Genomic DNA, 12,083 nt, shown 5'->3' with positions numbered 1-12,083 from the left:
GTATGTAAAGGAGCATGCTGAGGCTTTCAGCGCGTTTGGATGGGTCAGTAAACCGGGCTGAGAGGTTCTGGGTTCCTCCCGGAGGGTCTGCCTGAAGGCTCCCAGCAGGACACAAAGGCCTCTCTGGGGATGGGGGAAGGGCAGGCTCTGCCCACGCAGGTTGGGTGACCAGGACACCTGATTTGTGCAGGGATTTGGGTGCTGAACTCATGTAGTCTCAGAGAGGGCTTGGAGGGGCTGAGCCTTAGATTCTCTATGTGAAAATTCAGGCTTACCTAGCAGTAAGTGACAAGTGACTGGTACTCTCTAGGACAACGGTCCTTTTAAAATAAAAGCAGGTGGCTTCCTTAGAAAAATATATAGGAATACAAGCCGAAGTCTTGTTTATTCAGTTTATGAAATGCTTTCAGGTGAAAAATCTCATTAAATTGTCACAACATTCCTGTGAAGTGGGAATTATTATCACAATTTTTACAGATAAGGAGGCATAATCCTACCTTATCTGACTCCAACTGACATATACAATAGGATAGATGCACATATCTCTATAGACAAGCACAGGAATTAGGAGCACATAACCAGGTGCTAATAAATATGAGATCCAGAAATGCTCCTCCAAATCTATAGTAGATGCTAAATGAATTATAACCAAGACAAAACCCATAGTATTATTTGTATTGAAATGTATCTGTTTGTGTGAGTGTCTCTAGCACAGCTGGTGAATGTCTCTGCGACAAAGTTTGTCTTCATCCCACAACAATTCAGAGTTATATGCACTTTAATGCTTATTTCCATGGACATGGGTATAAACATCGTATCTCCAAAATAGCTTAGTTGCAGACAATTCTTCTATAATTTTTTTTCAGTGCTAGGGCTCTAACTCAGGGTCTTATACATACTAGGCATGTGCTTTACCACTGAACTACACCCTAACCCTGCTACTATGAATTTTTATTTTTTTTGCTCTAATTATTTTTTCTTTTAAAAATGAGGTAAAACTGATATACAAAAGTATTAAAATTTCAAGCATACAATTTTCAATTTTTATAAGAATTGTGCAATTTTCACAAAATGGACATACCCATGTAACTCTAGCACATGCAGACTGAGATGGAGAACATTTCCAGCACCCCACAGGCTTGTTTGTGTCCCCTTTATGTTAGCAATCCCCCTAGGATAATTTTTATTGTGACCTCTGGTATCACACACTAATTTTGTTGGTCCTTCACATGCCCTCCTTACTCCCTCTTCTATAGGGGATTGAATCCAGGGCCTCTCACACTTTACCACCAAGCTGTATTTTCAGCCCTTTTCATTTTTTATTTTTTAACAAGAACTCACTAAGTTGCCCAGGATGACCTTGAACTTTTCCCATCCTCATGCCTCAGCCTCTAAAGTAGCTGGGATTATGGGAATGTGTCACTGAGGTTGGCTTTCTGGTTGTTCTTGAACTGTGTAAAAATGAAATTATACAAAAAATCATTTTTTTTGTGGCTGGCTTCTTTATCTCATATATCTATGAAATGCATTCATGCTGTGTATGGCTATGGTTTGTTCTGTTTTTAAATTCCTGTATAATACTCTATTGTTTAATTCCAGCTTGATTTCTTTACCTATCCTATTGTTGATGAACATTTGGGTTGTTTCTAGTTTCATGTACCTTCTAATACACACCACCTCTGCTGTTTTGTCTCATTCTTTCTCCTCCTCCTTCATCTTTTCCTTTTTAAAATATGAAACATTTCACAAATTTGCATGTTATCCTCGCACAGGCACCATCCTAATCTTCTCTGTATCATTCCAATTTTAGCACATGTGCTGCAGAAGCAGGCTCTAAAACATGCCTTCTGATAGACAATAATTTTTGTTTTTTGTTGGGTTTATGCCCAGAAAGTTTGGGTTTTAGAGTACAAATATGATTTAAATTTAAGAATCTATTTATGCCTGTACTGTATAGCCATGAATAAATTTACACATGGAAGCTTTATCCTCCACATACACGTATGTACATGTATATATGTTTGCTTACTGGATGCTGAAATTGTGGAATCCTCCTATGTATCCCTAAACTATCAAATAAAAATCATTAGACATTTATAGTCTTTAGGAAAAAATCCTGGTATTCTTTGTCTTTCATAGACAAGTAAAATTCTTTGATGAGAAATTGAAAATCATTGAGGAGACATTTCCCTCCTTTCCTGTTGTATTCGAATGTGGTAAAATCTTGCTAGGATTCCATGTTTGGTGTCCTCAATTATTAGTAATATTCATTGAAAGCAAACTACATTACACTGCAGCTCTACAACTCCCAAGTAACTCCATCTTGCATGGGTCCTTTCCCACCAGGTAGCTAAAGTTCAAGTTCGGGTTGGTGAGAGGTTGTGGCTGAACTCAATCAGAACTCAGGGTAGTAACTGCCAAGACCCTAGTGTAGACTAGAAAAGTTCCTGTTTTTCTTCAGAAAAACTGGGGGGATGAAGGGGACTCTAGAAAAAGCAGATAAAAGGATTTGATTTGGGAGGGATAGTGAAGGAAAACAGAAAACCTCTAAAGACAGATTTGTAAATGAAACTGAATCTTTTGGAATGAACTGCTCAATAGGCCCCAAGAGAGGGGCCTCAAGCAATACTGCCAGCGGTTGGGGCTCCCCTTCTTCTTCTAAGGAAGTTTAAAGTCTAGAGAAAACAGATGTGGTGCTGGGCTTTTGGGGCACTCAGCTAAAGTGGAAGTGTCCTGGCTCTAGGGACAATTTGCTGGCCCTCCTGGATCACAGGGAGAGGACCGCGGGGCAGAGTGGCTGGGCTGGCAATTCCACATAGTCAAGACAGCCTCTCGAATTCTCGGGATCCAGGATCCCTAAACTTGGTTCATGACCAGTTAGCCTAGCTTTGATTCCCCAGAAGCAAAGGGGAAGGGGGGTGAGAAAAGATTCTCTTTTCCAACTGGCACTTCAGGATTTTATAAGATAGCACCCTTCGCGCTGCAATCCCTGAATGTCTCTTTCTCTCTCACACTCTTTCTCCTTCTCCCTCCCTCCCTCCCTCTCCCCCCATCTTTCCTCCCTCCTGTCATATCTTGTGAGTCTGTCTCTCTCCACCCTTAAACGGAAATCCAGACCCCCCTTTCACAGGCAACATGTAGAGGCCCCATTTCCCCTTCAGGCCTGGACGCTGCGTGTCTTGGATTGAATTCGTGTCTCCCGCCCCCTTGCTCCGCCTCACCCGGGATTGGGGCCACCAGAGCCTTCTGGGCAGGAGTTAGGGTCCCTGGGGAAGGGGTGTCCCAGGCACTTCTCTGGGCATCAGAGGAGCTCATTTCAGAGCATCCAGGACGGGAGGGGCATCTGGAGTGAACTGGAATGGTACCCAGGCCCCAAAGCAAAGGGCTTCCGAAGTACCCTCATTTCCCAGCTTCCTCTTAGGCGCATTCCCGGGTTCTCCTTTGAGGCCCGGAGCGGCCTCCCAGCCCCACCCCCGACTCCCCTCCCCCGCCCCCCAGGAGATGGACACTTTATTGGGAGAGCTTTTTATTCTCTCGTTAAACCTGCCAAAGCGCAGGAGACAGAGAGCCAGGGAGAGAGAGGAGTAGACGGAGGTGGGGCTCTGCTCCTCGTCCCCTCTCTCTCCGCAATTTCTGCCGGGAGGATTTTATGAGCTTCTCTCCCCCAAGCCGCAGCCAATCAACGCGCGTGCCTGGGTCCCTGCGTCTCCTGCGTCAAGACGGCCGGACAGGGCGAATGCAGGCGCCCTGTGAGCTGGGAGCGATTTAAAACGCTTTGGATTCCCCGGGCCTGGGTGGGGAGAGCGAGCTGGGAAACCTCTACATCCCCCACCCCCAGCGCCCCATGAGCGGACCCTCAGCCCCATGGAGCCTGGCAATTATGCCACCTTGGATGGGGCCAAGGATATCGAAGGCTTGCTGGGAGCAGGAGGGGGTCGGAATCTAGTCGCCCACTCCCCACTGCCCAGCCATCCAGCGGCTCCTACACTGATGCCCGCTGTCAACTATGGCCCTCTGGATCTGCCAGGCTCTGCAGAGCCACCAAAGCAATGCCACCCGTGTCCTGGGGTGCCCCAGAGGGCATCCCCAGCTCCAGTGCCTTATGGCTACTTTGGAGGCGGGTACTACTCCTGCCGGGTGTCCCGGAGCTCGCTGAAACCTTGTGCCCAGGCGGCCACTCTGGCTGCCTACCCCACGGAGACTCCTGCAGCTGGAGAGGAGTACCCTAGTCGCCCCACCGAGTTTGCCTTCTATCCGGGGTATCCGGGACCCTACCAGCCTATGGCCAGTTACCTGGATGTGTCGGTGGTGCAGACCCTCGGTGCCCCTGGGGAGCCTCGCCATGACTCCCTGCTGCCTGTGGACAGTTATCAGCCTTGGGCCCTGGCCAGTGGCTGGAACAGCCAGATGTGTTGCCAGGGTGAACAGAACCCACCGGGTCCCTTTTGGAAGGCGGCATTTGCAGGTAACTTCCACTACCCGGGTCCCCTTGGCTCTTGAGAGTGGGCTACGCTGGCACTTGCCTGGGAGGAGGAAGGAGAGGAGGGATACTTGGGGCTGATGAGGAGGAGCTTCGTGGCTTATTAGGATTCTAAAGGAGGGTCCTGTTGGAGGGCCTGGATGGAGGCTCCAGAGGGTCAATGTGAGGGACCTGAGCTGGATGTTATCTGAAGCCTGAGGTCAGCCAGCCTCCCTCACTTCCCCCTAGGAAGCCCTGGAACTAGCTCTTCAATATGTCAGAGAGCCATGGAATCCTTTGCTGGGAGTTGGGGCCAGGGTTTCCTATCCAACACAATCTTAGCCTAATTCTACACAAAGACTAACAATTCAGTGAGTGTGAGGGTGGTTGAGGAGGAAAGGAGGCATTGAGTATTCTTTAGAGAATATTAACCTCACTTTCTCTTGGGCAAGTTTTCAATTTCCAAAAGAAAATTTACTTTTCCTGCCACCTAAGGTGTGTGCATTGGTGTGTGTGTGTGTGTGTGTGTGTGTGTGTGTGTGTGTGCACGCGCAGAAACGTGTTTACTCCTGTACAGAATTTGCTTGTAGAATCTATAAGTAACCGAGAGTGAAAATTGTTGTGGGAGTGGATGGATGTGATCGTGGGTAAAAGGCCTGATTGTGTGTGGTGGGTGTGTTTGTAGACTCCTGGGTGGAAGGGCAGTGATGGGTGAGGGTGGCCTGCGGGAAGAGAGGCTGAGAAGTGATCAGAGACCCAGCCATAATCCAGGGAGTGCCCCAGTGTGCTTTGGGGGAGTATGAGCGCACATGCGCCAGTGGGATGATCTGGATGCGCCTGCAAGATGACGTAGCCTCGGAGCTTTCGGGGCCAGGGTCTGCGGTTAGGTTGGCGCTAGGTGGGGGTCTGAGAGTGCTTTTCCTCCCTCCCTTTCCTGACACACAGACTCCAGCGCGCAGCACCCTTCCGAAGGCTGTGCCTTCCGCCGCGGCCGCAAGAAACGCATTCCCTATAGCAAGGGGCAATTGCGCGAGCTGGAGCGCGAGTATGCGGCTAACAAGTTCATCACCAAGGACAAGAGGCGCAAGATCTCAGCAGCCACCAGTCTCTCGGAGCGCCAGATTACCATCTGGTTTCAGAACCGCAGGGTCAAGGAAAAGAAGGTTCTCGCCAAGGTCAAGACCAGCGCTACCCCGTGAGGGATTTTCCTGGCTGAGTGGGGGCAGGGGAAGGTGGGGTGTCCTGAGGAGACCAGAAGACTTGCCAGGGCCTGACTGGGCAAAGGACTCCGTGAGGGGCCCCGAGAGATGACATTCTTTGCAGGCCACCGGCTCCTGGACTATTCCTCAGGTGCAGCCTGGGCATCCTGTATGTGCCAGGAGAGTGAGGTTTAGACTTACAGTTCTTTCTGCCAGGGTTCCTAAAGACTCCATCCCAGTCATAATAATTCATTCTAACAGTGGTGATAGTCATGATAACCAGTACTAGTTGCCATGATAATTAGTCTCATATTTTCTATCTAGAGCTCTGTAGAGCACTTTAGAAACTGCTTTCATGAGTTGAACTGATTATGAATAAACTTGGAAGGAGATCCCTTTGCAGGGCAGCTTCCTCTCAGACCCACTTCTATTTTCATTCCACCCCTCCCCCATATTCCAGTGACATCAGGAAAGCAGGGGAGAGGAGAAAAGGCAGATTCCTCTGTGGAAGTGATGCTCATCCAGAATTTTCCTAAGATGACAGCTGGGCAGGATGTCCCTACCTACCCTCTAGGTCGTGCCCATTGGGAAGCTCCATTTCTAACTCTTCAGTTTTTCAGTTGCATGAAAATGAAGCCACAGGCTGCTCTAGTCTGTCCTTCTTCCAGAGAAACAGAGTTTGAGGAAGTGCCTGGGTAATTCAAAGCTTCTCACTTCCTCCCCCAAATTCACCAAGTCTGCCCTCAAAGTCTCTGGTGGTTCTGACCCAAGTAAGCCATGGTTTATTGGGCATTTAGGAGCCACATGAAGTAGATATTTGTGGCATAGTAGAGCGAGCTTATCAGACACAGTAGTTACGGAAAAGAGAGTAGTAATCTATGCTACCCTTAGGCCAGTCCCAAGCATGCTGGGATAGCTCAGCAGGAGCAGAAACCACCCATTTTCTCCTTTGTCTTTCTGAGACACCCAGAGGAACTTTGGAGCCTCAGGCTGGGAAGATGTGCAGGTCTTTGTGGGTGAAAGAACTACTGACTGTAGAGGTGTAAAGACCAGGACTTTACAGGGTGGAGGAACTCCAGGTGGCCAATATCTCACTGGCCTCAGACTTACTTTCCTTTTCACTAGCTCAGTCCACATACTTTGAATCCTGGGTAGGTGGAAGGCAGAGTGGCACCAATGTTTGCACTATGTATCTCAACCTTGTTTTCCAGGTTGGGATACATAGTGCAAAATTCTGGAAACTTGGAGTAGACTTTTTTCTTTTTTTGCAGAGCCGGCACCTTGAGAGAGACATTGGTTTCCACCTCTGTAATGGTTCCCTGATGTCTTGTACATGAGCCCAGTGGCTGACGGGACCACCAATCTGGGCCTTCCTGAGTTCTGGTTTGGTGGGAGTCCCTGGATACAGTGCACAGACCCTATAGTAGGGAGAGCCCTCTGGACCTAAATTTCCAATGGTGGGTGGGTGGATGGTGAGCAGTGGCTGGCAGAAGCCACCATTTCAGTGGGCTTTCTCTTTCCAAGTGGGCTCACAGTTCCTGAGGAAACTCCAGGATGGCTGCCCCAGCCAAGGGATTCAAAAGTGTCTGGCCATGGTTGGGTAGGATCCCAGCCCTGGCTTGTCTCCTGGGAAAAGAATGAGAAGGGAAGTAGCACTGATTCTTCTACATTAATTTACCAGAAAAGCCAGGAATGAGGGAAAAGACAGAAGGCTGGAGGTCAGCCTCCCTCCCTGGGTCTCAGATTTTGTGTGCAGGGGGGTATAGATAGGAGGAGAATGAGACCTCCCCTTCCTGACTGAAAAATTCCTTCCAAGCTCTGTGGTCTAGTCTAAGCTCCTTGGTTACACACCCTGGTCAGAGGAGATCACTTTCTGCCTTCCACATTCTCCTTCAAGTGAAGCAATGTGTGGGCAGCTTTTCATGTTACAGGTTCTTATTTCTGTCACTATAAAACCCAAACCTGACCAAAGAGACCAAATGCTAGCAAATCTCTCCCTTGCTAACTTCAGAAGTGGCGAGACTTCAGCGCCGATGGGCACGAGGAAAGGGTGTAAGATCAATGAGGGGAGCATCATGGCGAATGCTCCTCACATGGGGAGGGGTAAAGGCCACAAGATGGACTGCTTCCTCAGTTGATGGAGATGACCCAGGTAGAGGCCTGTGGGCGATGAGGGGCTTCTAGACTTCCAGGACCCTAACTCCTCCATTCTTCTGCCAGGGACTTGAATTTTCGGGGCCCTATTTTTTTTTTCTCACAGTAATTTCAGAGCAAACAAAGATTTGAGGGTTTAAGAGATTTATTCTGCTAACCAGTGTGTTTAGACTATAAAGAAGACAAGGGCGCCCCCTTCCGGCAGATGTTCGAAATTTCAAGGGAACCCGCCGGCCGCCCAGCTGAGCTTCAGGCTTACAGTCGCTCGGTAGCTTCCAGCCTGCAGGGTTGGAGGGTCCTGCGTTGCGTGTAAAGAGCTCCAGGACCAGGAGTTGCCTGCAATTTAGTCAATCCATCCGCAGATCTGTCGGTTCATGTATAAAGTCAGTCTCTGAGAGGCCCAGGAGGAGAACAAGGAGAGCCAGCACCGAGCAATGCGAATAAAAGAACAGGGTGGTCAGAATAAGGCGGCGGCGCCATCTGCCTTTGGTCCACGTCTTCCTTCCACCGGAATAATATGTTCACCTTCCTCCCATAGTAATTCACAGTGACCCCCCTTTTTTTTTTCTGACTGATTTGTATAGAACCTGTGCAAAAAAAAAATGTCAATTTCGTTTTTTATTAAACCTTTTTATGGAATCATTTTCCAAACACCCACTTTATTCCCAAAGTGAATTATATCCACCCACCACCGACTGGTGAAACTCTTATTGTGTCCAAATCACATCAGGGCTCAGTGGCAGAGCGCTTGCTTGCCTAGCATGAACGAGGCCTTGAATTTAACACCCCCCCCCCGCCATACACACACAACGCAAAAGCTACATAAATCACAACAAAATCTACTCATTCACAAAATCTACTCAATCACTCGCCTGCAGCTATTTCCTTTAAATAAGTACTATTTAAGCTACAATCGTGGTTTTATTTAAATTACTTAGACAAACGCGTGAGCACAGCATTCAAAAATAGGTAACTTCAGAGGTTCTCACGGACAAGTAGACGCAGAGGCACACACCTGAACTCTGGAAAATACGCCTTTTCACCAACAAGGCATAATTCCTTTTGAGCGCCCCTCCACACTCTTCCCCTCCTTCTGAGTCAAAGGTGCTCCTCCAGGCGAGACTTTCAGCAAGGAACGAAACACCGCATCTACCTGGGCTCCAAGACCAAAATCATTTCTAATTCCAAACCAGGTGGACTTTATTAGGCCTCACAGAGGATGATAAATAGCGGTGGTGGTGAAATGTGTGGTCGCGACCTCCCTCCGGGAGCTCTTTTTGAATCTAGATTTCGGCCACGGCAAAGCGGAGAACGATTGCGAGGCTCCGTGGTTAGGGCCTTTCTCTCCGCTGCTGCAGAGAAACGCTTCCCGCCGTCCACCGCTCAGCGGGGCCACAGCGGACCGAGAATCTGCCCTGAATCCCCTCCACCGGTATCACTACTGGGTGTTGTTCCGGGCTGGAAATCTGCCCTAGCAGCAAGAAATTAAAAAAAAAAAAAAAAAAAAAGGCAAACCATTGAGTCCCTTAGTTCTGCAGAGCGACGCCGGCTCCCCTCCCCCAATCCAGAGCAACCCTTTCGGTCCCCAGCTCCCCTCCTCCCTTTCATTAAAATTTTATTCAAGATCCTAAGTGCTGCACTTTAATTAGGGTTCCTTCAGGGAAAGCTCTGTGCCCCACCTCCGTCCTGTCGAACAGAAACCCCAGAGCTACAATCGCGAATTAAATAAATGAACTCGTTCCCGTAAACGTGCCACAAAGCATGGAGGCGACTGCTGTGGAAGGGGTGAAAGGAGGAGGTTTCGTCGTTTTTGAAAGAAATTTATATGATATTTTCACCCACCTGAACAGTTGCTCTCTGTTTTCACGAGGGGAGAAATTACTGGATCGGCCCTCGGCCTCCTGCCCAAGGGCAGGACACCGGGTACCTCTCCCCAGACGCTGGTCTGGGCCTGGAGAGATTTAAAACATCCAAAGGAGAATCGATGCCAACTTTTCTTTCTATCTCCGATTCCAGTGTGTGTAGAAGTGTATGTAAGTGTGTGTGTGTGTGGGGGGGGTTGGAGGGGTAGAAGGAGACCTGAAAGAATGCCACGGTTACCCCCTCCCCTTCTATAAATTGCCTCCGAAATAGGAGGGGGACAGAGGGGTAGCAAAATAATTCAGTCACCCCTACATGATGAGAAGAGAAAAAAGCAGCAACTGCTGGAACCCAGTCTGGGGGGAAGGGGGAGGGACTTTGCCATTGAACTTGAGGATCTAGGCTGGTGGTCTCCTCCCCGCCCCCCCCACACTCCTCAAAGCTTTAGGGCAAGAAAGAGGAAGGTGAGGAGAAGAGGGGACTTCTCTGGCTTCGCGAAGGAGCGAGGAAGCCAAACGGCGGGGGGACAGGGAAGGGCGAGAGCTACCGGGAGACCCGCTGGGAGATGCCGCGTTGGGCGAGGAGGCGGGGAGCGTGAGGCGGATAGAGGCAACATTCCAGTCTTCGCCCCCGACTTGCAGCTATAAGTGGGGAACCACCGGCTGGGGCAGTCTTGTTGAGCCCCGCCCCAGACTCTGTAGGGAGCCGGCAGTTAGGGCTGCTCTCTGGTAATTCCTCTCCTAAACTTAGGTGCACCCCTAAGGTGGAGCCTTAGACCACTGGGAGGCTGACATCTTGAAGCGGATGCCTGCTGAGCTTTGGCCTAGAAGCAAGTTGGATTCTGATCTAGGCCTTGGCAGAATGAGGAGAAATGTTATGCGCCCGTTTTTTCAAACCAAGGACCGGTCTCCAAGGGTTTCTCTTTAATAGATAAACTAGCTAATGCCTGGGCCAAGGGCATTACTGATCTTCCGGTCTGGAATTTGCTTCAGGAGGCTGGAAGGGGGTCTTCTAAGAATCTGGGGGATTTTGAAGTCTTTGTAAGTAAGAGAAGGACCTGGAGCAGACTCTCACAGAGACATCAGGGCAGGGACACCTCCTGCTGGTTTCTGGAAAGACCAGCAATCACTTGGGACAAAAAGGGACAAAGAAAATGCTTCCTTGAAGCACCCAGACGTGCACAGCCTTGGCTTGGGAGAGGCTTGCTGGTGGGAGCCAGCACAACCAAGTTTGATGAGATGGAGTCCTGGAACAGCAAAAAGATAATATTATTAGTATTATTTTAATTTAAAACTATAGTATTTTATAAAATAACTTTCAAAAATTGGGCAAAATTTAACTTTGATAACAATTTATTAAATCCCCCTTAAGGGAAAAGCTGTAGTCCTTTAAAAAACAAAAGTGTACTTTAACCTCTGGGCCCCTGCTTTCCTTCCCCCCCAAACCTGTGCCCTCTCAGAAGTTCCTTGGCTTGGTGAGTGCTGGGATCTGAGGAGCAACTGGAAGGGACTCATCCCAGGTTCTTGCAGGTGCAGGGGAACTGAGACTAGCACAGAGACATGCCCACATCCTCAGCCACTGCCACTACTAACTTGGTCTTAGAATAGACACATGAATCTACAAACACAACCAAGACTCACCTAACCCCCCACCCTCCATCGCGCTCCTCCCCTGACACTGCCCCACTCAGAAGACCAGGCCTCTTCCACCCAAGCTTGTATTGCTTTATCAGAGTATCTGTTCCTTGCCTTCTAGAACTGAGTGAATACTTTACAAAATAAATAAATTGAGAATAAGAGAGCCGGTTACCTGAAGGGTGTCACAAAACCTGGGCCCCAAAGCATTTAAAAATCCTTTTAATCTCTAAGCTCCAGGTCTCCACCAACTGACAGAGTGGGATGACCAGCCTCTCTCCCACTTCAACAAACCTCTCCACACTAGGTCCCTTCAGACATTGACAAACACCTGTACCCATCTGGGGCTGCCCAGCTGAGGCCATACTAGTTTACTCAAACCTCTAGACCCAGCTCCAGCTTGTGAGGAGACATCTTTATCTAAGTGTAAACACAGGCGATTAAACACATGCAGAAATTTAGTTCAACCAGCTACTCATTTAGTGAATGTACTGAATGCCTGCTGTACACAAAATCTTCCATTGAGGGTGGAAGGCAGGAGGAAATGCCTTGGAAATAGAATCTCTCTTCCTAAGGTCTTGCAGATCCTAGGCCTGCAGCCCTGAAGCATGGGGACTATATTCTATGAGCTCTGGCACTGTGAGGTGGGAAGACACCTTTGTAAATGATTACAAATCAGAATAAATGGGGAACAAGGAGTAAGAAAGATTTATGCACACACCCATGGCATCTGGAGGCTACCAAGGAGATGCAATCAATATAGAAGGATTCGGAAAG

The 12,083-nt window shown here is 48.7% G+C and overlaps 1 protein-coding gene, 1 long non-coding RNA gene and 1 other non-coding gene across 3 annotated transcripts; 1 reads left to right on the top strand and 2 right to left on the bottom strand.

Annotated features, from left to right (window-relative positions):
• Positions 1-1,727: 1,727 nt before the first annotated feature.
• On the bottom strand, positions 1,728-1,830 carry LOC120884571 (U6 spliceosomal RNA). Its single transcript, XR_005727005.1, has one exon. It is a non-coding gene; the product is annotated as a U6 spliceosomal RNA (small nuclear RNA).
• Positions 1,831-3,864: 2,034 nt separating this feature from the next.
• Hoxb13 (homeobox B13) lies at positions 3,865-5,658 on the top strand. Its single transcript, XM_005321713.3, has 2 exons — positions 3,865-4,465; positions 5,405-5,658. The coding sequence occupies exons 1-2, from the start codon at positions 3,865-3,867 to the stop codon at positions 5,656-5,658; spliced, it is 855 nt and encodes a 284-aa protein (XP_005321770.1).
• Positions 5,659-7,939: 2,281 nt separating this feature from the next.
• On the bottom strand, positions 7,940-11,287 carry LOC144375777 (uncharacterized). Its single transcript, XR_013435661.1, has 2 exons — positions 9,655-11,287; positions 7,940-8,399 (listed from the first exon to the last, which is right to left on the bottom strand). It is a non-coding gene; the product is annotated as an uncharacterized LOC144375777 (long non-coding RNA).
• Between the last annotated feature and the right edge of the window lie 796 nt (positions 11,288-12,083).

This window comes from Ictidomys tridecemlineatus, chromosome 3 (assembly GCF_052094955.1).
Source record: "Ictidomys tridecemlineatus isolate mIctTri1 chromosome 3, mIctTri1.hap1, whole genome shotgun sequence".
NCBI classification, from domain to species: Eukaryota; Metazoa; Chordata; class Mammalia; order Rodentia; family Sciuridae; genus Ictidomys; species Ictidomys tridecemlineatus.
Note: the sequence above shows the minus strand (reverse complement) of the source record. Positions and strands in the feature narration are given on the sequence as shown.

Bases quoted from the DNA above. Each gene is read 5' to 3' on its own strand.
- Hoxb13 (XM_005321713.3), top strand. From the start codon at position 3,865: ATGGAGCCTGGCAATTATGCCACCTTGGATGGGGCCAAGGATATCGAA. The intron at 4,466-5,404 runs GTAACTTCCACT...CCTGACACACAG, and splicing joins TTGGAAGGCGGCATTTGCAG to ACTCCAGCGCGCAGCACCCT.